Raw genomic sequence first — 25,458 nt, 5'->3', positions numbered from 1 at the left:
GAGTAGTAATACTGTGCTGCGCCCATATATACAGGATAGGAGTAGTAGTACTGTGCTGAGCCCACATATACAGGATAGGAGTAGTAGTACTGTGCCCATATATACAGAATAGGAGTAGTAGTACTGTGCTGTGCCCATATATACAGAATAGGAGTAGTAGTACTGTGCTGTGCCCATATATACAGAATAGGAGTAGTAGTACTGTGCTGTGCCCATATATACAGAATAGGAGTAGTAGTACTGTGCTGTGCCCATATATACGGGATAGGAGTACTAGTGCTGTGCCCATATATACGGGATAGGAGTAGTAGTACTGTGCCCATATATACGGGATAGGAGTAGTAGTACTGTGCCCATATATACAGGATAGGAGTAGTAGTACTGTGCTGTACCAATATATACAGGAGAAGAGTAGTAGTACTGTGCTGTGCCCATCTATACAGGATAGGAGTAGTAGTACTGTGCTGTGCCATACATACAGGATAGAAGTAGTGGTAAAATATTTTGTGTAAGCCACTAGGAAGGGTATTATACTGTGTAACACTGGCGATTAGATATTGTGGGGTTATGGGCACATTGAGGGGAATGGCTAAAGATATTAACATTTACTACATGTGCTGCGCATGTTGTGCCTTCTTCATCCTTCCAAAAGTTTGGACACAACAGAAGGGACTCACAAGAGGCGAATATCAGATGAAGAAACTTTATAAACAATCATAAAAGACGAACAAAACATGTAAAAACACAATTTTTGGTCTAAGAATCTTTTCATCTGCTGAGGTACATAACATTCTACCCATAGAATCTCAATTATTCTAAAGAACCATAAAAGATATTCAATGTTTAAGAACAGAATTTTTTCCTTTCTCGTTTTAAATTTCCCTTTAAAACTTTCTCCAGCCTCTGAATAAAATCTGCATAAATCCATATTACAAACACATATTTAAAAAAAATAAACTTTTCGATAAAATCTATCAATGGAAAAATGCAACTTTCTCCACCTATGGGTCCATCCCAAACTGATATTTACTAGAAAAATAAAAAATATCTCCATTACAATATGTGTTTCACAAACCTGTGAAAGTACATAGATGTCTATGGAGAGGGAGGGTGAGCAGAGGGGGAGAAGAGAGGCAGCTGGAGCATTACATGTTAGTATTGCTCTATAATGTTCTACATGCTGCTGCCTAGGAGTAAGAGCTGGAGCAGGTTCTCCTCTCCTGTGTGCAGTGTATGGGAGACATCATAGCAGCCGCTCTCCAGCCTCCAGCACAGAAGACACATAATAGTTACTCCCCATTTACACACTGGAGTAATTTATGCAAAGTTTGATGACAAAGTTATCTACTCTTTAAAATGTCCCCTTTACTTAAGTTTAACTCTAAAATTCCAGTGTTACCCCAAAAATCTACATATATACATAAATATACATCTATATTATCTGTATATACTACTGAGTAATAATACTGGAGGTGGTGTGGTGGGTAGTTCACAGGTAGGTTAGTTTCTGGAATACACTCTAATGCACAGGATTGGGGTGAAGAATCGGATTGGCTGAGGGGTCTGACCCCTGGGACCTCCAGCGATCACAGGGATTGGGGATTACCATATGAAATCAGCTAGACTCCCACTCCATTTACTTCAACTGGACTATGGGATATTGCTCTGCCATAAAAGGGAGTGAAATTCTGGCTGTACATGTGGACCAGCGCTTCAATCTCATGGTCTCTTTAGGGTCTCGGCAGTCAGTTCCCCAATTATTCCCCATCCTGTACATAGGAGATATGTTTTTAATGGAAAACTTGAATTCCAGAACTGCCACTAGGTGGAGCTCAATGTCATTAATTTTCTGTGGCTCCAGTTCTACAACCCCTCTAGTGAGCTCCCTCTAGTGGTGGCATCAGACAGCCAGAATCTTAACCTTCATCACAACAACTGCACAAAGCAGAGGTTTCGGTGCTCTGATACAGACCATAGTATAACTCTGACACCTATAAAAAAAAAAAAAAATTATATATACACTGTCATTTTCTTTTCAACCTAAAATCACCATCAACATCAACATAATGTAGTCCTTTAGTAAAGGATGTCTATGCTGAACAGCCCATGGCCCCGCCAAAAGGTACAGGTACATATCAAATCCCTCCTACATTCCAGTAATAGATTTATGTTAGGGAGTTGCTGTTTGAGCAATTCTCTATCACATGTGAATTTTTTTTTTTTTTAAAGGTGATTTTCCAAAATGAACATCCCTTTAAAGCAGCTCTACCAGCCCGTATGATATTGAAATAAATGCTATACAAAACATGGAAGGAACCAGTCCAGTAGAGGAGGCATCAAGAGAAAGACACCTCCTCCTTAATACTTATATACCCCAACAGGGCACATAGAAAGTGGTTGTCCTGATGTGACCTCCCCTTTAAATATTCTCTAGACCACCAATCACAGATCTCCATAAGGTTCCTCCGAGGATCCATGACATTGTCGGGACACTGTATAAGTGTTCACAGATTAATGGGGGCATGTGCCACGCACAAATGTGTTATTCCTAGATGAATTAAGAAAAGTACAGTTTTTGGGTCATTGTCCTGGCACCGGTCCAGCGGCGCCATCAATGCCCAGACGGAGGCAGTACCATGGAGGTGAGATGTCCGGTTCTCAGCTTATGTGGTTCAGCTCCCGCGCCCTTTTCTTCAGATGCCGCCTGCGGATTTTGATCATCCACTTTACGCTGAGTTTGGCAAAGTCTGCGGCTTTAAATAAAACCAGGAAGACTCCGCAGAGCAGCGCGATCATGCTCCAGGGATTGGCTGTGATGATCTGTAGGACAAAACAAAGGAATCGACAGGACATAAGAGAAGCAGAGGATGGCATAGCCACACAACATACAGGAGCATCTGACGTCACTCAATCACTACCAACCACCATAAACCCTAGGCCCTTTCAAAGGGAACCCATTAAGCTACCAGCCCCCTCAGGTAGGGGATGAAATGTCCTTTCATGAATTCCCTCTTTTATGTGAAATCTCACCTGTATAAAAAAAAAAAAAAAATCTCCCATAAAGTCATGAGAGAATGAGCAGAGAAGAGTCATATTTTACCTGAGATGAGTCAAATTTAGAGGCTACTTCAGATGCTTCTGCACTGTGAGTAACCCCAAACAACTGTGTGCAGAGGTGTCTGGTTTGGCTTAAATTGTTAGGTACATTGTCACGAGGCCTGATAAAAATGTAGGGCATTGACTTTGAGAGAGAAACCTTCTTAATGATGATGCTTAAGGCATGGGTTTCTTCTTTCTTAAAACAGATAATTTGCATATAGTTTTTGTTGAGGAGAACACGCATTCCTGTACCTTAAATACGCATAAGTGGAAATTCACTGACAAATAAGATGACTTAAAAGTCTATGGAGAGGAGAGCAGCGAGGTCTCCAATGCCAGACGCAGTTCACACACTAAGAATACCGAACTAAAATTCCAATGTTTTCATCTCATGAAATGAACACTTCACACTCACGTCCTGGATCTCTTGAATATACGGGTCTTTCCACTCAAAAACCACAAAGAATAGCTGGTCTCCCTTTTCCGTCATCTGCCTCCGATCAATGTAGTTGACCACGCTGGTCTGTGGAGAGAGAAACAATGCAATGACCTGCGAGAAGATTGAGGGGCCATGATCCAACGGGGGACGAGGTCATGAACTGCGATTCATGGAAAACCCCTTTAAGCACTTTGACTGACCTCTTGCCTGAACTCCACCGATTGGCTCCCGTCCTCCTCTGTAGTTTTCACCAGCGACATTTTCACCCAAGTTCGGAAACCCCCAGAGAACTTCCAGCTGGAGAAGGAGCTTTCACAATCCTGCATGAATCTTGTCTGGTTTTCACTGGGAAAAAATAAATAAATCTAATAAATATGGATATTATCCAATTTTTTTCGATTAATAATCCAACAAATTGTTATGGCTCTGGCATTAGTAGTTTTTATTACATAAATCCTGCTGTTCAGTGTCTACAGCTCCTGCCCTAAGCGCAGGCCCCCCGTGCACCCCCCAAGCACAGGCCCCACGTGTCCACGGGTGCCCCGAAGCACAGGCCCCGGTGCTCTCGGCCGCCCCCAAGTGCAGGCTCCTGTACTCCCGGCCGCCCCCAATTACAAGGTCCCTGTGCTCCCAGCCGCCCCCAATTACAAGGTTTCTTGGCTCCCGGCTGCCCACAATTGCAAGGTCCCCGTGCTCCCGGCCGCCCCCAATTACAAGGTCCCCGTGCTCTCGGCCGCCCCCAAGTGCAGGCTCCTGTTCTGCCGGCCGCCCCCAATTACAAGGTCCCCGTGCTCCCGGCCGTCCCCAATTACAAGGTCCCCCGTGCTCCCGGCCGCCCCCAATTACAAGGTCCCCCGTGCTCCCGGCCGCCCCCAATTACAAGGTCCCCCGTGCTCCCGGCCGCCCCCAATTACAAGGTCCCCGTGCTCTCGGCCGCCCCCAATTACAAGGTCCCCTTGCTATAGGCCACCCCCAATTACAAGGTCCCCGTGCTATAGGCCGCCCCCAATTACAAGGTCCCCGTGCTATAGGCCGCCCCCAAGTGCAGACTCCTGTTCTGCCGGCCGCCCCCAATTACAAGGTCCCGGTGCTCCCGGCCACACAGTCCTATGGCGGCCAGACCTCTCCTGCTCCACCACGTCTATACCGGAGGCCGAGCAGACACAGATAATGGGACGTCACACATCAATGATTTAATAGGTCTCTCTGCTTCGGTCTATTTGAAGAAAATGATCAACCTTGGGAAGTCTCATCCACAGACTGCAATTAGAGCAGGTGCAGCAGATGGAGCTGCCTCGTCACTTCTTTAATTGTTTTTACGAGGTGACTCACTCGCTATTTCAGTCTCCACCGTCTGTGGTTCAGGGATAATGAAAATAACTGTTCTAAAGCACCGGAACGCGGGTAATTATTGAATAATGATTAACGAGAGCGGCCATATCTATTGTCATCCTTCTATAAATATTTAGGAAATCTTCTGGAGAGAAAGAGCTGCGGCTCGTTACCATTTATTAGAGTTGTACGAGACGCCATCACGGATATGAACCGACGCCATAATGATAGGGATTTGCACGTCTGTGTACTGTGTCGCCTATAGCCGTGCACATCCTGAGCACCCTGGTTCATGGACAGATTGGGGCAGATTTATTTACCGGGTCCAGTCGCGATCCCGCGGCGCATTGTCCGACGCTGATTCGGGTCTGCCAGGATTCACTAAGGTCGTGCGCCCGATATCCAGCAAGTGTCGCTGCTGCGCCGAGGTCTGCTGGAGTTCACCTTTTTCCCGGTGCATGTAAGTGCTGATCTTGCGACACAAATCGTTTTTTAAATTCTGCGTTTTTTCCGAAACCGTCGGGTTGTCTGAAGGCCACGCCCCCCATTTCTGTCGCGTGAAAGCGGATGTGCCACAATCCGATCGTGTGCTCCAAAATCCCGGGGCAATTCGGCGCAAAACGGAAATATTTGGGAAACCCGACGAAAGTGCGGCGTTCGGACCCTTTGTAAATGAGCCCCACTATGTCTGTGTACTGTGTCGCCTATAGCCATGCACATCCTGAGCATCCTGGTTCATGGACAGATTATGTCTGTGTACTGTGTCTCCTATAGCCGTGCACATCCTGAGTATCCTGGTTCATGGACATATTATAGAAATGGGACTACATGGTCTTCACTTTAGGGCTTGGAGGCGTTGGCTGATGCAGGAACGCGGAAACATCGGTAAATGTTCTGGACAATAGACGCGCTCTATTATCCCGAACCTGGAAGACCTCTGCACAAAGGACTCATTCAGGCTCCGATCTACACGCACCCCAAAGACAAGGCCACATTGTCTCATCTCCTTATCCACACACAAGGACGACAGGTTGGGAAATATCGGCACATCCCATTATAAGAAACTGGCTGCAATTTAACCCATTTTTTTTAAATAGTTTTTTTTTTGTTTTTGTTTTAAAGAAGAACTCCAACAATTATCCCAAGGCTATTGTATCGGATAATCCAGTATTCTTGTTTTACCTGATGCGACCTGGTTTCTTCTCTCCCTCTGATCAAGTTCCACAAACGCAGACTACATTACCCACAATGCCCTTGGCTTTGCAGCACTAGAGTGGGCGGAGTCTCCCGCCACCGCACTTGTTCTTCTCAGAGTCCTATCTAATGGCTGCAAGTGATGGATCAGTTACCTACAGCTCCAACACTGCAGCACAACAGTTAATTTCCATGTGATGCAGCTTCCCTGCCTCCTGCTTGTACTAGTTATCTCCACGTCAGCTCTTACAAGCAGGAGGCAGGGAGGAGCAGAGTGAAGTTTTACCCAGTAGAATACACAGAAGATTCTGCACTCCACACTTACAGATAGTACAAAAATATAGCATTTAGGGTATTACTACAACTCTTCCCGCTTGTGAAGTCCCTGCTGCTTCAGTGTCTGCATAATACATAGAGATCAGGCCAGGTTGTAACGTATGGCCACAATGATCACCAATTCCCAGTCATCAGCGTGGGTTACACAGAGTCCAGATAGGAGGTCCTGATCCAGATTTTGTGCTATGATCTCCAGATCTCTAAGAGTCTATTCACATTTGTATGTATTTTTCAGTGCAAGAATAGGAAATCTTGAAAATCTCAGAACCTGAACCTATACGTAGCCTTGATAGAACAGTCGAGAGCCCCTCCATTTCCCTTTAATCATAATGAGCATTGCCGCCACAGCTGGAACCAGAACCCAAGTGTGAACAGAGCCCAGAGACTCCAGGTATGTCCTTACTAAGACATATACCACATTACCCTACAATACTTGTGACAATAATAGTTATCAGAGGGACGCACACACCTGGACAGGAAGTTCTTGTAGGAGGAGAACAGCAGGTAGTCGATGGCACTGAAGTCTTGTTCTGTTTCATTAAGGTGGAACTGCAGGAAAACCAGTTCCCTCTTCCGAACTTCACACGGCCCTTTAACAATGAGGGCGTGCTTCTGCAACACAAGGACATCAAAGGTGACGGCTCCTACAAAAGTATCCGCACCCCACCCTCTTCCCGCAAATTCTCAGGTATAATGTGTCTCCGCTCAGGGTTCAATTTAAACTTTTGACACCTAAACTATTAAAAATGGTCAAATCATTCAATCAGCAGTGGCCGAACTGACCAGCAACATAGCCAGTGATTGGCTGAGCAGACACTTCCTGTGTGCTGAAACGGGAACAGGAAGTAGGGGCCAGTGCCGTGTCAGAGAGGGTAATATTGCTTCTTTAATTTTTTTTTTGTTTTTTGTTATCAATATTTTCTTGCATAAACATACAAAAATATTTAACTAGTTGCACTCCATTTTTTTTATAATAATAATATATTGTATGTTTGACAGTAAATTTTAACAGTTAGTCGATTGGAGATGTGATTCCCACTACAATCCTAAGAAGAAAGGGATCGCAGATAAGGGCACATAAGAAAGCAATAGTATATACAGGGAAACATCTAAATTGTCCACTGAGCTGCAGTCACTTCATTCTGACAATCAGATCCCACAGACAGTGACGAGCCATCGCTTTTAATTTGTGGGTAAAATGCTGGAATAGAAATGGAAATGTGGACCCGCAATGAACTCATCTCTGTCTAGGAACATCAGAAGAAACGTCACTTCAGTGATCATTGTAATATAACCTCAGTGTACATCATAGTAAATATATCAGATTTGGTAATTATGGTCAGTGCTGCCCTCTAGTGGTTTTCAATGACAAGTACAGAAAAATAATGTATTGACATTACAACTTTCCCAGATTACATAAATTTATAATACTATAAATACATACATCCTGTATTATACTCCAGAGCTGCACTCACTATTCTGCTGCTGGTGCAGTCACTGTGTACATACATGACATTACTTATCCTGTACTGATCCTGAGTTACATCCTGTATTATACTCCAGAGCGGCACTCACTATTCTGCTGCTGGTGCAGTCACTGTGTACATACATGATATTACTTATCCTGTACTGATCCTGAGTTACATCCTGTATTATACTCCAGAGCTGCACTCACTATTCTGCTGCTGGTGCAGTCACTGTGTACATACATGACATTACTTATCCTGTACTGATCCTGAGTTACATCCTGTATTATACTCCAGAGCTGCACTCACTATTCTGCTGCTGGTGCAGTCACTGTGTACATACATGACATTACTTATCCTGTACTGATCCTGAGTTACATCCTGTATTATAGTCCAGAGCTGCACTCACTATTCTGATGCTGGTGCAGTCACTGTGTACATACATGACATTACTTATCCTGTACTGATCCTGAGTTACATCCTGTATTATAGTCCAGAGCTGCACTCACTATTCTGATGCTGGTGCAGTCACTGTGTACATACATGACATTACTTATCCTGTACTGATCCTGAGTTACATCCTGTATTATAGTCCAGAGCTGCACTCACTATTCTGATGCTGGTGCAGTCACTGTGTACATACATGACATTACTTATCCTGTACTGATCCTGAGTTACATCCTGTATTATACTCCAGAGCTGCACTCACTATTCTGCTGCTGGTGCAGTCACTGTGTACATACATGACATTACTTATCCTGTACTGATCCTGAGTTACATCCTGTATTATACACCAGAGCTGCACTCACTATTCTGCCGCTGGTGCAGTCACTGTGTACATACATGACATTACTTATCCTGTACTGATCCTGAGTTACATCCTGTATTATACTCCAGAGCTGCACTCACTATTCTGCTGGTGCAGTCACTGTGTACATACATGACATTACTTGTCCTGTACTAATCCTGAGTTACATCCTGTATTATACTCCAGAGCTGCACTCACTATTCTGCTGCTGGTGCAGTCACTGTGTACATACATGACTTATCCTGTACTGATCCCGAGTTACATCCTGTATTATACCCCAGAGCTGCACTCACTATTCTGCTGCTGGTGCAGTCACTGTGTACATACATGACATTACTTATCCTGTACTGATCCTGAGTTACATCCTGTATTATACCCCAGAGCTGCACTCACTATCTGCTGCTGTTGCAGGCACTGTGTACATACATGACATTACTTATCCTGTACTGATCCTGAGTTACATCCTGTATTATACCCCAGAGCTGCACTCACTATTCTGCTGGTGCAGTCACTGTGTACATACATGACATTACTTATCCTGTACTGATCCTGAGTTACATCCTGTATTATACTCCAGAGCTGCACTCACTATTCTGCTGCTGGTGCAGTCACTGTGTACATACATGACATTACTTATCCTGTACTGATCCTGAGTTATATCCTGTATTATACTCCAGAGCTGCACTCACTATTCTGCTACTGGTGCAGTCACTGTGTACATACATGACATTACTTATCCTGTACTGATCCTGAGTTACATCTTGTTTTATACCCCAGAGCTGCACTCAGTATTCTGTTGGTGAAGTTCTGCTACTGAGTTACAGCTATGTCTATGGATAAAGGGGGAGACTTCTACTTCATTCCATAACAACATAACAGCATAATTACCATGGTCTGGTTGGTGAAGGGATCAGTGTAGTTTATGGTCTGGGTGATGCACTGGTTTTTCCTCTGCTGTCCTGAGTTTTTTAGGGGTGGGATGTGGTCGTACAGATGATGTTCACAGCTTAAGAGTTTAGCTTTTCCTGGGTAAATGGCTATTCCTGTAAAAGACAACACTGGATGATAGGTCTGATGCACTAGTCCTCCAAACCAGGACCCACCACCATCTAACATGTATGGGGGTCTACCAACCTTTTCACCAGGAAGAAAAAAGGATCAGAAATTTGGATTTCCACATGACCAATTATTTTGTTGGAAGCCATCACCAAGGGGATAGACTGTAGATAACTCTACACTCACCATTCAGAACACTGGCACACTCATCAGACCTGAGTGTGCATGTGTATAGGGGTGTAAGAGGGAATAGCTGATCATCTGGCTGCCTTTTGTATGCACTACTGAAACTGACACGACAAGTAGGGAATGATATCCCTATAAATTATTCATCAGAGTTCCTGCCATACTGGATAACATCCCACTTATAAAACTGAAAGCAGCTGAGATGAACCCAGATAAGTGACCCCCAGATGCACTTACCTGGAGCCTCGTACACATCCACCTCTTTGTACGAGACGGACATAACCGGGTGTTTCAGCTTTTCCCTGAAGTCCGTAATGGTCTGATAGACGAGGAAGACGGCCACAGCCATCAGCAGCAGATACACGAAGATGAGCAGCACCGAGAACACGTTCTTCAGACAGGTCCTGCTGAAACGCACGGAGGGGCTGTTCCTGCCCGAATCTCGCTCTGCAAAATAAGTTTCCAAAAAATTTGAAAATGCCCCTTAGTGAAGATAAGATCTGTGAAAACGGCTTAATAATATCTTACTTCTGTGCCGAGATATGCTGGATTATAGTTACAGGCCCGAAGCCTAAGCTGCACTACTGCGAAATTCTGATGACATCTTCTTTACAGATCTATGCATCTCCATGGTAACAGACAACATACATAGTCTCACCTGTCTGTACTGTCATTTTATTAACCTTCCAAAACTAACATGGCTGCCCACTTTCCTTGTAAACTTCACAAATGCCACCACAACCTGTAAGGCCCAAGAAGCCCCTCGCCCATCCATGTTTATGGTAGTGAGGGAAACATATTGCTGGGATCTATGATGACAGCAACATAGAAGCAGCAATTGCGCCATCTTGGATCTCCATGGATGTCCTGTATAGCGCCCACAGGAGCGAGTCACCGCCATCTTGGATCTCCATGGATGTCCTGTATAGCGCCCACAGGAGCTAGTCACCGCCATCTTGGATCTCCATGGATGTCCTGTATTGCGCCCACAGGAGCTAGTCACCGCCATCTTGGATCTCCATGGAAGTCCTGTATAGCGCCCACAGGAGCGAGTCACCGCCATCTTGGATCTCCATGGATGTCCTGTATAGCGCCCACAGGAGCGAGTCACCGCCATCTTGGATCTCCATGGATGTCCTGTATAGCGCCCACAGGAGCGAGTCACCGCCATCTTGGATCTCCATGGATGTCCTGTACTGCGCTCACAGGAGCTAGTCACCGCCATCTTGGATCTCCATGGATGTCCTGTACTGCGCTCACAGGAGCGAGTCACCGCCATCTTGGATCTCCATGGATGTCCTGTATAGCGGAGGAGTCACCGCCATCTTGGATCTCCATGGATGTCCTGTACTGCGCTCACAGGAGCGAGTCACCACCATCTTGGATCTCCATGGATGTCCTGTATAGCGCCCACAGGAGCAAGTCACCGCCATCTTGGATCTTTGTGTATGTGGAAAATTAGAAGGCGATTTCTCTTTAAAGGTGAACTACCTGCTCCCAAATCACCCGTCAAGTAAAACCTGCATTTTCAGAGATACTTTGCCCGATTCTTGGTGATCTGTCAATTTAGAGAAAACTCTGCTTTAATCGTTATGCAAATTAGCTTATCTGTGCACCAGGGGCGGAGCTGTATCTACTGGTGCACCAGTTTTTTTTCTTTCTATAACTCATTTCTGCTAGTGATGTTAATCATTATGTAAAGGAGTGCTGGTTTGACATGCTGAAAGGAGGTACACTTTATGCAAAATAGCTTCACTGTGCACCAGGGGCGGGGCTGTTCCTGCTAGTGCAACCCTTTTCTTCTTGCAGTGTGTCAAAACAGCACTCCTTTACACAATGATAGACAGTAATTGCAGAAGAATTGAGGAAGAAGAAAACTAGTGCACTGGTAGACACAGCCCCACCCCTGGTGCACAGAGAAGCTAATTTGCATAAAGATAAAAACTGAATTTTCTCTATGAAGACTTATCATAGCAAAACATTAGATATATGTATGGAAAGCTAATAACGTGATCTACACAATTGTGATTTCACTCGTAGGGGAATTGAGAGGTGGTAAATTGCCTTTAAAGGAAATGTCCTTTAATCATGGAAGCATGAAGAATGGTGTTTAGTGATGTGACTTCTCCGTCTACAGAGGCTTCTTCATGGCATAACTTGGCGAGTCTGCTCTGCTGCGGTGACATCTGCCGTGTGATCCTATTAGTCCCCCCAGGATTGACAACAAAGAGGATTATTGTTATATATGACCACTCCAGCATATCACTGAGGCCTGTGATGTCATCACTGTAGGGCACTTGTCTTCACGGTCACATCTATAGGGTCAAAATACTTTAAAATTTAGACTTCTGAAGCGTGTAAGTGAATATCTGCACTACAGATCTCAGTAGTTTCATTGTAGTAGAGAAATCTCCAAGTGTGGCTGAGCATGCAAGTTCCCCGAATTGGGAGTAGGGAATAACAAGACAACGTATTCTTCCCTATATATTAGAAGACTGGAGCTCCCTCATCCAGACCTCATATAGCCCCACAACGGCACGGTGGCTGAGTGGGTAGCATTACAGCCTTGCAGCACTGGGGTCCTGGGTTCGCATCCCACCCAGGTCAAAATCTGCAAAGAGTTTGTATGTTTTCTCTGTGTTTGCGTGGGTTTCCTCCAGGTCCTCTGGTTTCCTCCCACACTCCAAAACATACTGGTAGATTGTTTAGATTGTGAGCCCCATTGGGGACAGGGACTAATTTGACATGCTTTGTGCAGCGCTGCGTAATCTGTGTGCGCTATATAAATAAAGAATTATTATTATTATTATACCTGACTGTGTAGCCCTATATTACCTGGCAGGGTATCAGAGTTGGGCTCCTCCAGGTCTTCCTGCTCCTCATCCATGTCTTCCAGAGTCTCCACATCCTCCGGAGCTTGTTCTAACTCTTCACTTAGCTGAGGGACAAATATAAAAAATTATAAGGGGAGGGGAACTTTGTGTAAGTTATGAAAAAAATGACAACTGGGTTTTACCATTCCCACTTGTAAGGGGTGTGTCAGCAGTAAGTTTGGAAACACCTCCAATTTGGTAACGCCTGGTTGTCAATTTAAGGTAGAATATAATTCAGTCCAAATAATTTTATGGGAGCTTTGCACAGTGAGCAAAGGCTTAATCAGGGCTTATTAAGTAGAATTTTCAAAACCAAAATATTGGGTTACATAGAATTTATTGATGAACTTTGATAAACCCTTTATTGGGGTTAAAAAAATACAATTTTAGATGCTGTGGCTACTACGACTGCAGCTATCTAAAGAGTTAAAGTGTAACTAAACCTTTGAGGCAAATTTATTTTTTATTTCCAAAATAAATAGTTCAGGTGATAGTACAGCTTCTCTGTAACTATGTTTCTGCTTCTTTCTCCTGTAGAGATTAGTGTATTTGAAAGCCTTCTGAGGTCCGCCCACTTCAGGCAGATGAGGAAGCTAATGATTAACTCTTTCCATTCCTAGAGAATACTTCCCTTGAATCTGCTCTGTAAAAAAAAGTTGATCTGTAAGGAGTTAAGTCCTTTGGCACTTCATCAACTTCTCCTTATCTCTCAACTCTCAGTGGATACAAAACAGAAAACGACTTAAATAAGGAAGAAATAAAGACACAGGGACAGATTTATTTAATAAAGTATATTACCAAGTTTACTGTTATCACTTGCACTATTGAGTCATGAAATTTTGTCAAAAGTTCAGTTACACTTTAAGGTAGGTCCACATAGCCACATAAAGTAGAGTTATACATATGATCACAGCTTTCTGCTGACCCAGCATGTGTGTTACAATACACATGACACTTCCTGCTGATGTACGTGGTAAACATCCTCTACGCACAGGGAAGGGGGGGGGGGGGGTAGAAAATTCCTAAATTGTTTTCTCCCCTCCCCCAGAGGAATTCAGAAAGACACAGATTAGGGTAGAGGTACATAATAAAATTTGATATATCATGGCAGGACCATGGGATCAGGACATGACCACTACAATCACCGTGCCCTCACAGCTGATCACTGGGTTACTGGGTGTTGAACCCTAAATCCAAAACTGTGAAGACTTTTCAACTACAACGAGTCTTATGGGTTGACTAGAAGTAGATCAGTAGGACCAGGTGACCGGAGACGAGGCCACCATCTGATTTGTGCTGACATCGGTGGTATTCGCCATCTTCTGGGATCACGTTGCGGTACAATGAAATCTGCGCTGGTGTCTTACAGATGTAGGTGGAAATTGATGAGTGGCAGAGATAGCAACAACCTGACGTCCTACATGTGATCTGGGAGAGGTCACACTATCATGCTGGGGGCTGCAGGCCAAACACATACACCCTCCTTCATCTACATCTACCAAGGTGCGACCCTTAAGATGCCTAAGTTGCACTGGAGCTGGTTAGTAGAAGCGATGGACCATAACGTAAATAATCTTAGTGACTACTATACTATTTAACCAGAAGCCTGCTACCGGGATTACTCAGAACAGAGGGGAGGGGCTGGGGAGAAGCTCAATACAGAGAGATAAGAGAACAGAAGTGTTAGGACACACTCCTCTCCAGGGACAATATCTAACACCGCTTTCAGAAAGCAGAGCTGTGTGAGGACATGTCCCTACAGCAACAATCCTGGAATATAAATCCATATTTCACAGTCCTGCTGCACAAAGTATGATTACACACATCTCCAGGGACAATACCACGTAACACTGGCTGCAAGGAGCACAGAGAACAGCAGTGTGAGGACACACCCCTGGTAAAAATGGAGAAGCTGTAATCCTGGAATATAAATACAAATTTCACAGTCTTGTTGCTACTAAGAACATACACAAAGGTCTGATTACACAGATCTCCAGGGATCATGGTAGTCCATGGTCACATCTGCTAAAAGTTTCCCTTTAAAAGCTATTTTGGGTATGTAGATATATAGTTAGTCCACAAGTTTTCCTATGTAAATGGACATTGCACAAGTTCTAGATTGTAAATGACAGATTCCGCTTTGCTGCACGTCAGATGCTGAGGCTAAATATAAGGTGTAAATGGAGGGTGTAGTGCGGTATAATAGTAGAGGTCAGACACACAATGTTGTGGAGCTTCCTGTAGGTTTACACTGTATACCTCCCCTATCTGCTGTTTACCGCATAACTGTGCACATAAACCTCCGCACAAAGGGCATCGGCGTAAGAAGGGGGAGATACACGTCACCACTTGCAGAATACAAACTTATGAGCTACCATCTGGGCACTGTATGGCAGCGTATGCGCACACTATACGGCGGCGTATGCGCCCACTATACGGCGGCGTATGCGCCCACTATACGGCGGCGTATGCGCCCACTATACGGCGGCGTATGCGCCCACTATACGGCGGCGTATGCGCCCACTATACGGCGGCGTATGCGCCCACTATACGGCGGCGTATGCGCACACTATACGGCGGCGTATTATTTTAAAGGTAAAGTTTCTGACTATTACTCACACAAAATTGTCTTCTCATTATCTCTGATGGTTCCACTAATGCTAAAATAATCACAGCAGATGCAGGAACAACTTCACTCGTGTGAACACTGCCTAAGAGCTCACATAGACATCAGCGGAAATAGAAAAGTGTTCCTTGAAGGGGTTGTACAGCACAGCAAGCCCATCATTAGGGGTCTGACTACTGGGACCCCCAAGCAGAGGACGGGTTCTCACTAATGGCTGGAGCAGCAGATTCAGCTCTATAAAAGGTTTCCCCGAGATCAGCAGAAATTTGTCTAAACAGAGAAAATGCTGTAACTTAAAAAAGCAGAACCATTACACCCCTGCAGTTTTTCTCAGGTCAGCATCAGCGCAGAGATGGGCTGCCAGTATGTGTTGCTGGAGGGACGGGAGATTCTGACATCTCCTTGGCTATCCTCTAATCTACCAGGTACCTCAAGCAGAGGCCTATGCTGCTGAGCGTGCATGTACGTGACAGCAGTGGGATGAACAGCAGCACCTGAAATGAAATCTACCATCAAAATCCACCATGATAAACCGGGGACACTTACTCATAAAGCCAGGAACCGTGACTGTGGTAATCTTCTTATATTTGAAATCTGTGGCCAACCTCCTAAAATCAACTTTTAAAATTATGTGAATGAACCTGAAGGGTTTTGAGGGGATGTTACCAGAACCCCTCTGTGCTGTAGCTTCACAGGAATGGAACAAGTGTCACTCTCGGCCTCCGCTTCCTCAGCACTTCCCCACTGCTCCCCTCCCACTGTGTGAGATTACAGTTTTCCTGCACAGTGTAACAATCTGTGAAGTTGCAGCACAGAGGGGCTCTGGTAACACCCCTCAGGTTTCTTGCAGGCTCACTAATATATTTGAAAAGCAGAATTTTAGAAAGAAGGAGGCCATGGATAACAAATATAAGAAGATACCACAGTCACGGTGCCTGGACTGTGTAATGTCCCTGTTTTTTTCGGGATGGTTTGTGATTGTAGATTTCCTCAGGAGATGAATAAACATCTTCACATATCAGGGATTTCCTGCTCTGCTCCTTATCTAGTAACTTCCTTACAAACTTCCTCCAGCTCATCCCCATGTCCTGGAGTCCTCCTCCTCTGCTGTGTCTGGGTGACTACTACTACTAGATAACATTATAGCGTCAGTCACTTTCCCACCCATCTTTCCCAGGCTCCTGAGCAGCAAATCTGCCTAGATATACATCAACGCAGCAGAGTGGGATGTGGCTATGGAGAGTCTGTGAAAGCTGGGTGACCATCCATGATAAAGATGTGACAACGGTGATATAGGCCGACACCCAGCTTTCCGAGATACAGATAAGAAAGTGATGGAAGTGTTAATCCTAAAGTGACTGCCGTCAGACCGGGGCTTTACAATGAATGATGTATTAATGTGACGGAGCAGTGATGTGTGACACCAGGAGGATGATCCACAGCACGGGGGTGACCTCTCACCGTCATAGGCCCGAGTTCACACAGGGTGACATTCGGGCTTTCCTTATGAAACCAGCCTGTGACGCCTTATATGGGGTCAGGGGATGGTGGGGGTTATAATGGGGAAGGATTGTATGCGTCTAAGCAGAAGCATCATAGGGTCTGCTGGGAGTTGTAGTCCCACCCAGTATACAATAGAAGTACTTCCGTAATCCCTATAAGTCCTGGTGTGACAATGTAATGACACAGAAATAGTGTGATAGCATGCTTGGAGTTGTAGTCCCGCCACATCTTTATGTCAGGCACTGCAATGTTACACAAGGTCTGCCAGAGCATGCTGGGAGTTGTAGTGCAATTACAGCTGGATGCCAGGGTGTGCAAGACACTGTAATGTTATAGAAGTTGTGCCGGATCCTGCTGAGAGTTGTAGTTCCAGAGCAGCTGGATGACATAGAGAAATAACAACTGTGCTTTCACAGAAGTTTTGTCAGGGCATCCTGGGAGTTGTAGTTCCAGAACTGCTGGAATTTAACAGAAGTTTTGTCAGGGCATGTTGGGAGTTGTAGTTCCAGAGCAGCTGGAATTTAACAGAAGTTTTGTCAGGGCATCCTGGGAGTAGTAGTTCCAGAGCAGCTGGAATTTAACAGAAGTTTTGTCAGGGCATGCTGGGATGTGCAGATTCACAGCAACAGGCTGATGATGTCTGCTAGGAGTTGTAGTACCACAGAGGTTCGGACGCAGCCTACTGGGAGATCTACAACTCCTAGAAGTCCTGACTTGGCAATGTTACACCACATTAACGTTACATACATTGTACCAGAGCATGCTGGGAGTTGTAGTGCCATAACAGCAGGGTGTTTGGGATTGCGATGTTAAAATGTATGCGTCAGAGCATGCTGGTAGTTGTAATGCAATAGCAGATTGTGTGTGTGTGTGGGGGAATTCCAAAATTGGTGGTCAGAGCATGCTGGGAGTCGTAGTTCCATAACAGCAGGGTGCCAGACCCTGTAATGTTCCATAAGTTCTACCAGAGCATGCTGGGAGTTGTAGTTCCATAACAGCAGGGTGCCAGGGTGTGCCAGACCCTGTAATGTTACATTAGTTGTAGCAGAGCATGCTGGGAGTCGTAGTTCCATAACAGCAGGGTGCCAGACCCTGTAATGTTACATTAGTTGTAGCAGAGCATGCTGGGAGTTGTAGTTCCCCACCAGCTGCTGGAGCTGTACAAGTTGCAGGCTACAGGTTACACGAGGATGACTTACCTCCTGGTAGGATCTGGAGATCTCCTTCCTGATCATGGCACTGGGCAGGGAGTCCAGGGTGGCGGTGGACGTGCCCGGCTCTGCACAGGATGCTGCTGCCGCCGCCGCTGCTGCCTCCTCTCCCTCCTGTCCCGTGCTCTGGGTCTCCCTGGACTGCCGCGCGCATGCGCAGCGCACAACAGCCGCGGAGCTTACTGGGAAATGTAGTCCAGTAACTTAGTTTCCCTAAAGACCGGTTTCTCTTTGAGCAAGCGGCAGGGGATTGTGGTCTATGTAGTTCTACACTGCAGTCATATCATCCGTGGTGCTATATCCCTGCTTAAGGTGTCGTTTTTTTACGGTATGAACTGAAGTTTTAATGCACACACTATTTTGTGGACTTTTCAAACTTTTGATAACTTTCTATTCCTATTCCTTTTAATATGTTACAAAATGTGACATTTTGTACATTTGGACATCATTTTCCGTTATGGGGTTAAACTCTGCGAATAATCGTTTTTAGATATTGATAGATTTAGGGATGCAGGGATACTGAACATGTTTCTTTTTATTCGTGTCTTAGGGGAGGGGGGATTTGAACTTTTACTTTTGATTAATTTAAAAATTATTTTACAGTTTTTTAGGCCCCCCCCTAGGGTACTTCAACCCTAGGGGGCCTGATTGCTCATACCATATACTGAAATATAACTGTATGGAAGTATATGGTAAAAATACGGCTCTGGGAGAATGTTACAGGTCCTGCTGACTCATAGGCCAGGGAATCTGAGTGACTCCAAGCTGTCATGATAACAGAGCACCTACAATGATGCTCCTGTTGCTGCATTTGTCATGTAACATTGGTTTGAACTCTCAATTTCCACCATAATTATAATAACACTTGAGCCTCCATTGGGGTAAATTCACCAAAAACATTGCGTTTACATTGCGGTTTACGAAAAACACAACATTGACGCAGAAGTTGTGTTAATATTATTGTATTAATTTTGGACAACTTCTTTAACAGCCCAATGAGAGTCATATTTACAAATATAGATCCGTATCAGAGTTCATGCTACAAAAAATATCTGTAAGTTTTTCAGTTGTTTTTTTTTTTTTTGATGCTGTGAACACATATGTAATTTTTTTTTGTCAAAAACTACGTCACAAACTGCATGTGTGATTCCAGCCCAACTCATCAGACAGCAGTGAAAGGGTTATCTGTGGGTGTGGATTGGGCTTCTGTCCTGACTCCTTCTCTCCTCCCTCTCTAGGAAGTTGTGCACAATATGTCGCCGTGCAGCAGAGCTGTGTTTCACTCTGTGCTGGTGTTGGGTGCCGTCCTCTCTTGCTACGGAGATGGGGACCCTGAATTGCGTCAGGCGACCACCCATAAGCCCGTGCGGCTCTTCACGGATGAAGACCTGGCCAGGTACAACGGGGAACAGGTAACTATCACGTTACTTATTCTACTTTGCAGAAATGAATGGACAATGTTCATAGTAAAATTCCTTTAAAGGGCACCTACCACCACGATTCTACCTCTAAAGGTAGAACGGGTGGTAGGTGGATGAATGGGACGTAAGGATAGCCCTTTTTGGGCTAATCCTTACGTCCCGGCTATCCTTTTGTAATCTTTAATCAGTTGATATGCTAATTTAATTAAGCGGCTACTGGGGCGTGGAGTAGCCGGACATGAGGCTACTAGTCGCGGCTACTCCACGCCCCAGTAGCCTTGTTCCTCCGCCTACCATGTAATCTTCGGCGCGCAGCACCTCGTAGCTGCGCGCCCTCGTCCGAGCACCCGGCGTCTGCGCATGCGCAGTAGCGCCGGCCTCGGAGCTACGGCCGCGCACCCGTAGGCCTGCGCATGCGCAGAACGCAGGATATTCGCACGAGGTAGCTGCGCGCCGAAGATTACCCGGGAGGCGGAGGAACAAGGCTACTGGGGCGTGGAGTAGCCGCGACTAGTAGCCTCATGTCCGGCTACTCCACGCCCCAGTAGCCGCTTAATTAAATTAGCATATCAACTGATTAAAGATTACAAAAGGATAGCCGGGACGTAAGGATTAGCCCAAAAAGGGCTATCCTTACGTCCCATTCATCCACCTACCACCCGTTCTACCTTTAGAGGTAGAATCGTGGTGGTAGGTCCCCTTTAATTCAGTATTGAGACTGGGCAGGACCCCGTTATAGTGATTACGGAGGGTCCCCTATGCACCTCTCTCCTCTAAGGGTGCAATATCATGTTGATAGAGATGGTATATTGATATAGATTTGGAAAGCGCTACCGAATTTGATGGCGCTATTTAAATAAAGATTATTATTATATTTTTATAGAAGATTTTTTTTTTTTAAATGTTATTTTATACATCTGACTGTTTGTGCTCTGTAATGTAATATTATATTTGTATAGGTCCCCTATGATTTGTGAAATGCTGCAGAATATGATGGCGCCATATAAATAAAGACTATTATTATTTATTATGCACCTTTAACGGACCGTCTGAATTTGGTTCAGTTAGATGTATGTAGATATTATAAGTCAAAACACATCACATGAGGGGGGGAGGATTAGTTCCAGCAAAGGAGGAATATGTCATGCGCTGCCATGGTGTAATGTGCAATTTCCACAGGAGAAATATTAAATTTAAGATAAAAAAAAATAATCATTTTATTTTAAATAATATTAAATTTAATATTAAAGTTAATGCAGTATTTGGAACAATGGAGTAGATATCTAATAACGGGGGCTAAATATTTAGAGACCATTATTCATGTGATGGAATGGATGGGATCCCCTACTTCCTCACCCCCAAACGCTTAGACCCATAGACCCTTTTAGGTCATTGATGGCGTATTTTTTTTGGCCGACAGCACATTCGCTGGCCGAATTACACAGAATGACAGCAGTGGCGAGGAGGAGACTACCTGTAGCAATGAGCGGACACTTCCTATTTGCTGGTGAATATGACAGTGCTATATAAATAAAGATTATTATTATTATAATGCACGCCCGCGGGTGTAATATTAGAACCACGCACAACATGTAACAGGACACCCAAATATCACATTTCTATTGGATCGTTTCTCCTCATTGTGTTGTGTGCCCTTAGGCTCGGGGGCTAGGAGCAACTTCTTTGTAAACAGAAACTAACCTGACTGAAACACCGGTGTGATGTCACATAAACTCACCTGACTGAAACGCCGCTGTGATGTCACAGAAACTTACCCGACTAAAACGCCGCTGTGATGTCACAGAAACTTACCCGACTGAAACGCCGCTGTGATGTCACAGAAACTTACCTGACTAAAACACTGCTGTGATGTCACAGAAACTTACCTGACTGAAACGCTGCTGTGATGTCACAGAAACTAACCTGACTGAAACGCCGCTGTGATGTCACAGAAACTCACCTGACTGAAACACTGCTGTGATGTCACAGAAACTTACCTGACTGAAACGCCGCTGTGCTGTCACAGAAACTTACCTGACTGAAACACCGCTGTGATGTCACAGAAACTTACCTGACTAAAACACTGCTGTGATGTCACAGAAACTTACCTGACTGAAACGCTGCTGTGATGTCACAGAAACTAACCTGACTGAAACGCTGCTGTGATGTCACAGAAACTAACCTGACTGAAACGCTGCTGTGATGTCACAGAAACTTACCTGACTGAAACACTGCTGTGATGTCACAGAAACTTATCTGACTGAAACACCGCTGTGATGTCACAGAAACTCGCCTGACTGAAACGCCGCTGTGATGTCACAGAAACGAAACTGACTGAACCGCTGCTGTGATGTCACAGAAACGAAACTGACTGAAACGCCGCTGTGATGTCACAGAAACTTACCTGACTGAAACACCGCTGTGATGTCACAGAAACTTATCTGACTGAAACACCGCTGTGATGTCACAGAAACTCACCTGACTGAAACACCGCTGTGATGTCACAGAAACTAACCTGACTGAAACACCGCTGTGATGTCACAGAAACTAACCTGACTGAAACACCGCTGTGATGTCACAGAAACTTACCTGATGGAAACACTTATTGGTGTGGTAGACATTTTGGACCTGATAGATGTCTATGTACAGGTAATGAAAAACTAATGTCCGTCACAGTTTGGAGGAGCCCTATAGAGGGATTCAAATCTTTTAACGCTGATCCTATGTTTCCCAGGAGATAAGTGGCGCCAGGGGAGTATGACAGACTCTAATCCCCCTGCTTTACTGAAGTAACAAGCATGATTGGTTTGCTATTAGGAAAATTAAGATGTTGACCCTAAGATTATCTTTGTGTAGGAGGACCAGCCCATATACATGGCAGTGAAGGGAGCCGTCTTTGATGTCTCAGCTGGAAAAGGTAATATTTCATCTCTCTGCACAGTGGGTGGTGATGGAGGAATAAAAGGCGTAATGTATTGTGACAGGGTGGAGAAGAGGGAGATGTGTTGCTTCTGGGCAGATGCTAAGAGATCTTTCTGCAGGTGGTAGATGTGTTGCTGCAGGGCTTAGTGGAGGACCTGGCGCTGCGGGAGGAAGATGAGGACCTGGTGCTGCAGGGCTTAGAAGAGGACCTGGCCCTGCAGGGCTTAGAGGAGGACCTGGCCCTGCAGGGCTTAGAGGAGGACCTGGCGCTGCAGGGCTTAGAGGAGGACCTGGCGCTGCAGGGCTTAGAGGAGGACCTGGCGCTGCAGGGCTTAGAGGAGGACCTGGCGCTGCAGGGCTTAGAGGAGGACCTGGCGCTGCAGGGCTTAGAGGAGGACCTGGCGCTGCAGGGCTTAGAGGAGGACCTGGCGCTGCAGGGCTTAGAGGAGGACCTGGCGCTGCAGGGCTTAGAGGAGGACCTGGCGCTGCAGGGCTTAGAGGAGGACCTGGCGCTGCAGGGCTTAGAGGAGGACCTGGCGCTGCAGGGCTTAGAGGAGGACCTGGCGCTGCAGGGCTTAGAGGGGGGCCTGGCGCTGCAGGGCTTAGAGGGGGGCCTGGCGCTGCAGGGCTTAGAGGGGGGCCTGGCGCTGCAGGGCTTAGAGGGGGGCCTGGCGCTGCAGGGCTTAGAGGGGGGCCTGGCGCTGCAGGGCTTAGAGGGGGGCCTGGCGCTGCAGGGCTTAGAGGGGGACCTGGCGCTGCAGGGCTTAGAGGGGGACCTGGCGCTGCAGGGCTTAGAGGGGGACCTGGCGCTGCAGGGCTTAGAGGGGGACCTGGCGCTGCAGGGCTTAGAGGGGGACCTGGCGCTGCAGGGCTTAGAGGGGGACCTGGCGCTGCAGGGCTTAGAGGGGGACCTGGCGCTGCAGGGCTTAGAGGGGGACCTGGCGCTGCAGGGCTTAGAGGGAGACATGGCGCTGCAGGGCTTAGAGGGGGACCTGGCTCTGCAGGAGGAAGAAGAGGACCTGGCGCTGCAGGAGGAAGACGGGGAAATGGCTCTGCAGGGGGAAGAGGAAGACATGGCGCTGCAGGGGGAAGATGGGGACATGGCGCTGCAGGAGGAAGAGGAGGACACAGCGCTGTAGGAGGAAGACGGGGACATGGTGCTGCATAGGGAATAGGAAGACATGTTGCTGGGAGGGAGGGATATGTTGGTGCAGAACATGAGCTGTTGCATTGCATGGTTGGAGATTGCAAGATGAGTTATTTTCAATTCTTTATGCCAGAAAACTGAGGCAGGAAGGTCATAAAGTTGTATCCTGTATATTTTCCAGAGTTCTACGGAAAGGGGGCTCCATATAATGCATTGGCAGGGAAAGATTCTACACGTGCTGTTGCCAAGATGTCTCTGGAACCTGAAGATCTTATTTCTGACACAGTAAGTTCAGCAGCTTCATGGATCCTTAAAGGATGCAAATTGCAAAACAACCACTAGGTAGCCACCTATTTATCACGGACCACAACTCACATCATCCATTTATGATACTGAGAGTCCAAGAACGGCCGCAGATCTTCTGCCCTGTAGTCATAGTCCTTTAAGTTTAACATCAAGATAAGTAACATAACGCATAAAGAAAATGACCTATAAATGTCTTACAATCACTTTATGTAGTTATTCAATAATTGTGCTGTTTAGAATTTGTGTGACCTTTTTCTCGTGTATTTTATGTTATTTTTCTCAGACCGGTCTCACAGAGGAACAGCTGAAGTCTCTGGATGACATATTTGAGAACGTGTATAAGAAAAAATACCCAATCGTCGGGTACACGGCCCAGCGCATCCTTAATGATGATGGCAGCCCCAACTCAGGATTCAAGCCTGAGGATCAGCCGCACTTCAAGATCAAAGATGAATTTTAAACAACTTGAACATTCTTAAAGGGGTTGTCCAGAATTAGACTGTGTCCAGCTTCGTTTTCTGCTCCAATGTATAGGCTACTTCTGGTGCTACATCTCCGCACCATTTACAAATACACTACCAAACACAGCCTGCGGACAGGAGTGGCGCTGTTTCTGGTTCTTGACAACCTATTGAAATATCATTTTTAGGTTATAATTCTCTTCTTCTTTCAGATAGATCATTGTTCTCTACAGAGTGTCCCTACTTTGACTTTATACACTAACTTCTTTTGGTTACACTTTCTGACAAGACGTCCCCATTCCAATTTAATGGCTTGAGTAGAAACTGCCTTACATTTCAGCATCTATGGAGACCACATCCCCAGGCAGGTTCTTATTATTATGGAATGGGCCATTATTTTTTATAGCATAATGGCCCGTAATCTGCCTTAACAGAAAAAGGGGCACCCAAAATTATGCAAACATATAACAATTTTGGTTAAGTTTTAATTATCTGATGAATCTGCCTCTATGTCTGTAAAAGAGCCCTTGTCCTGAATCATATACCTCATTATGTAAGTGTACAATACTGTATTTTCTTAGCCGCTGTCTTTTGTAACCGATTCAGTACTTCCTTACAAGGTACTTTTTATATATTTTTTGTAAATGAGCTTTATGTAAGGAAGCATTTAGTAAAAGGGTTAAAGGGTTTGGCCACTTTTCAATAAATCTCTTCCATTAGACATGTCTCTGCATGCATATGCCTCCTTAGCTTCAGCCTTTCCCTGTTATCACCATGCTGCCCTCTGTATATACACAGCTTCCCTTCTCTCACCACTCCGGCCCATCCTCATCGCATAACCCACATCCTCTCTCTTCTCACAGTCTGTCCTCAATGACAGGGAGAGGGTTTGCCAAATCGGTCCCTGTCCCCAATGGGGTTCACAATCTAATCAACCTACCAGTATTTTGGAGTGTGGGAGGAAACCGGAGGACCCAGAGGAAACCCACGCAAACACGGAGAGAACATACAAACTTTTGGCAGATGTTGACCCTGGGACTTGAACCCAGGACCCCAGCGCTGCAAGGCTGTA

The 25,458-nt window shown here is 45.5% G+C and overlaps 2 protein-coding genes across 3 annotated transcripts; one reads left to right on the top strand and one right to left on the bottom strand.

Annotated features, from left to right (window-relative positions):
- Window positions 1–689: 689 nt before the first annotated feature.
- On the bottom strand, window positions 690–18,308 carry PACC1 (proton activated chloride channel 1). 2 transcript variants are annotated; one of them, XM_072140163.1, is made up of 8 exons: window positions 18,118–18,308; window positions 12,752–12,854; window positions 10,154–10,363; window positions 9,563–9,717; window positions 6,870–7,012; window positions 3,739–3,883; window positions 3,515–3,622; window positions 690–2,820 (listed from the first exon to the last, which is right to left on the bottom strand). In XM_072140163.1, exons 1-8 carry the CDS (start codon window positions 18,151–18,153, stop codon window positions 2,659–2,661), a joined length of 1,062 nt encoding a protein of 353 aa, XP_071996264.1. In that variant the 5' UTR covers window positions 18,154–18,308; the 3' UTR covers window positions 690–2,658. The 2 variants fall into 2 exon arrangements, with proteins under 2 accessions (XP_071996264.1, XP_071996265.1); XM_072140164.1 differs by lacking the exons at window positions 12,752–12,854; window positions 18,118–18,308 and adding an exon at window positions 10,445–10,504.
- On the top strand, window positions 18,307–25,111 carry NENF (neudesin neurotrophic factor). The gene is made up of 5 exons (XM_072140165.1): window positions 18,307–18,457; window positions 19,368–19,541; window positions 22,407–22,467; window positions 23,801–23,904; window positions 24,209–25,111. Exons 2-5 carry the CDS (start codon window positions 19,383–19,385, stop codon window positions 24,383–24,385), a joined length of 501 nt encoding a protein of 166 aa, XP_071996266.1. The 5' UTR covers window positions 18,307–18,457; window positions 19,368–19,382; the 3' UTR covers window positions 24,386–25,111.
- Window positions 25,112–25,458: the final 347 nt, after the last annotated feature.

The sequence above is a fragment of the Engystomops pustulosus genome, chromosome 3 (assembly GCF_040894005.1).
Source record: "Engystomops pustulosus chromosome 3, aEngPut4.maternal, whole genome shotgun sequence".
NCBI lineage: Eukaryota > Metazoa > Chordata > Amphibia > Anura > Leptodactylidae > Engystomops > Engystomops pustulosus.
Note: the sequence above shows the minus strand (reverse complement) of the source record. Positions and strands in the feature narration are given on the sequence as shown.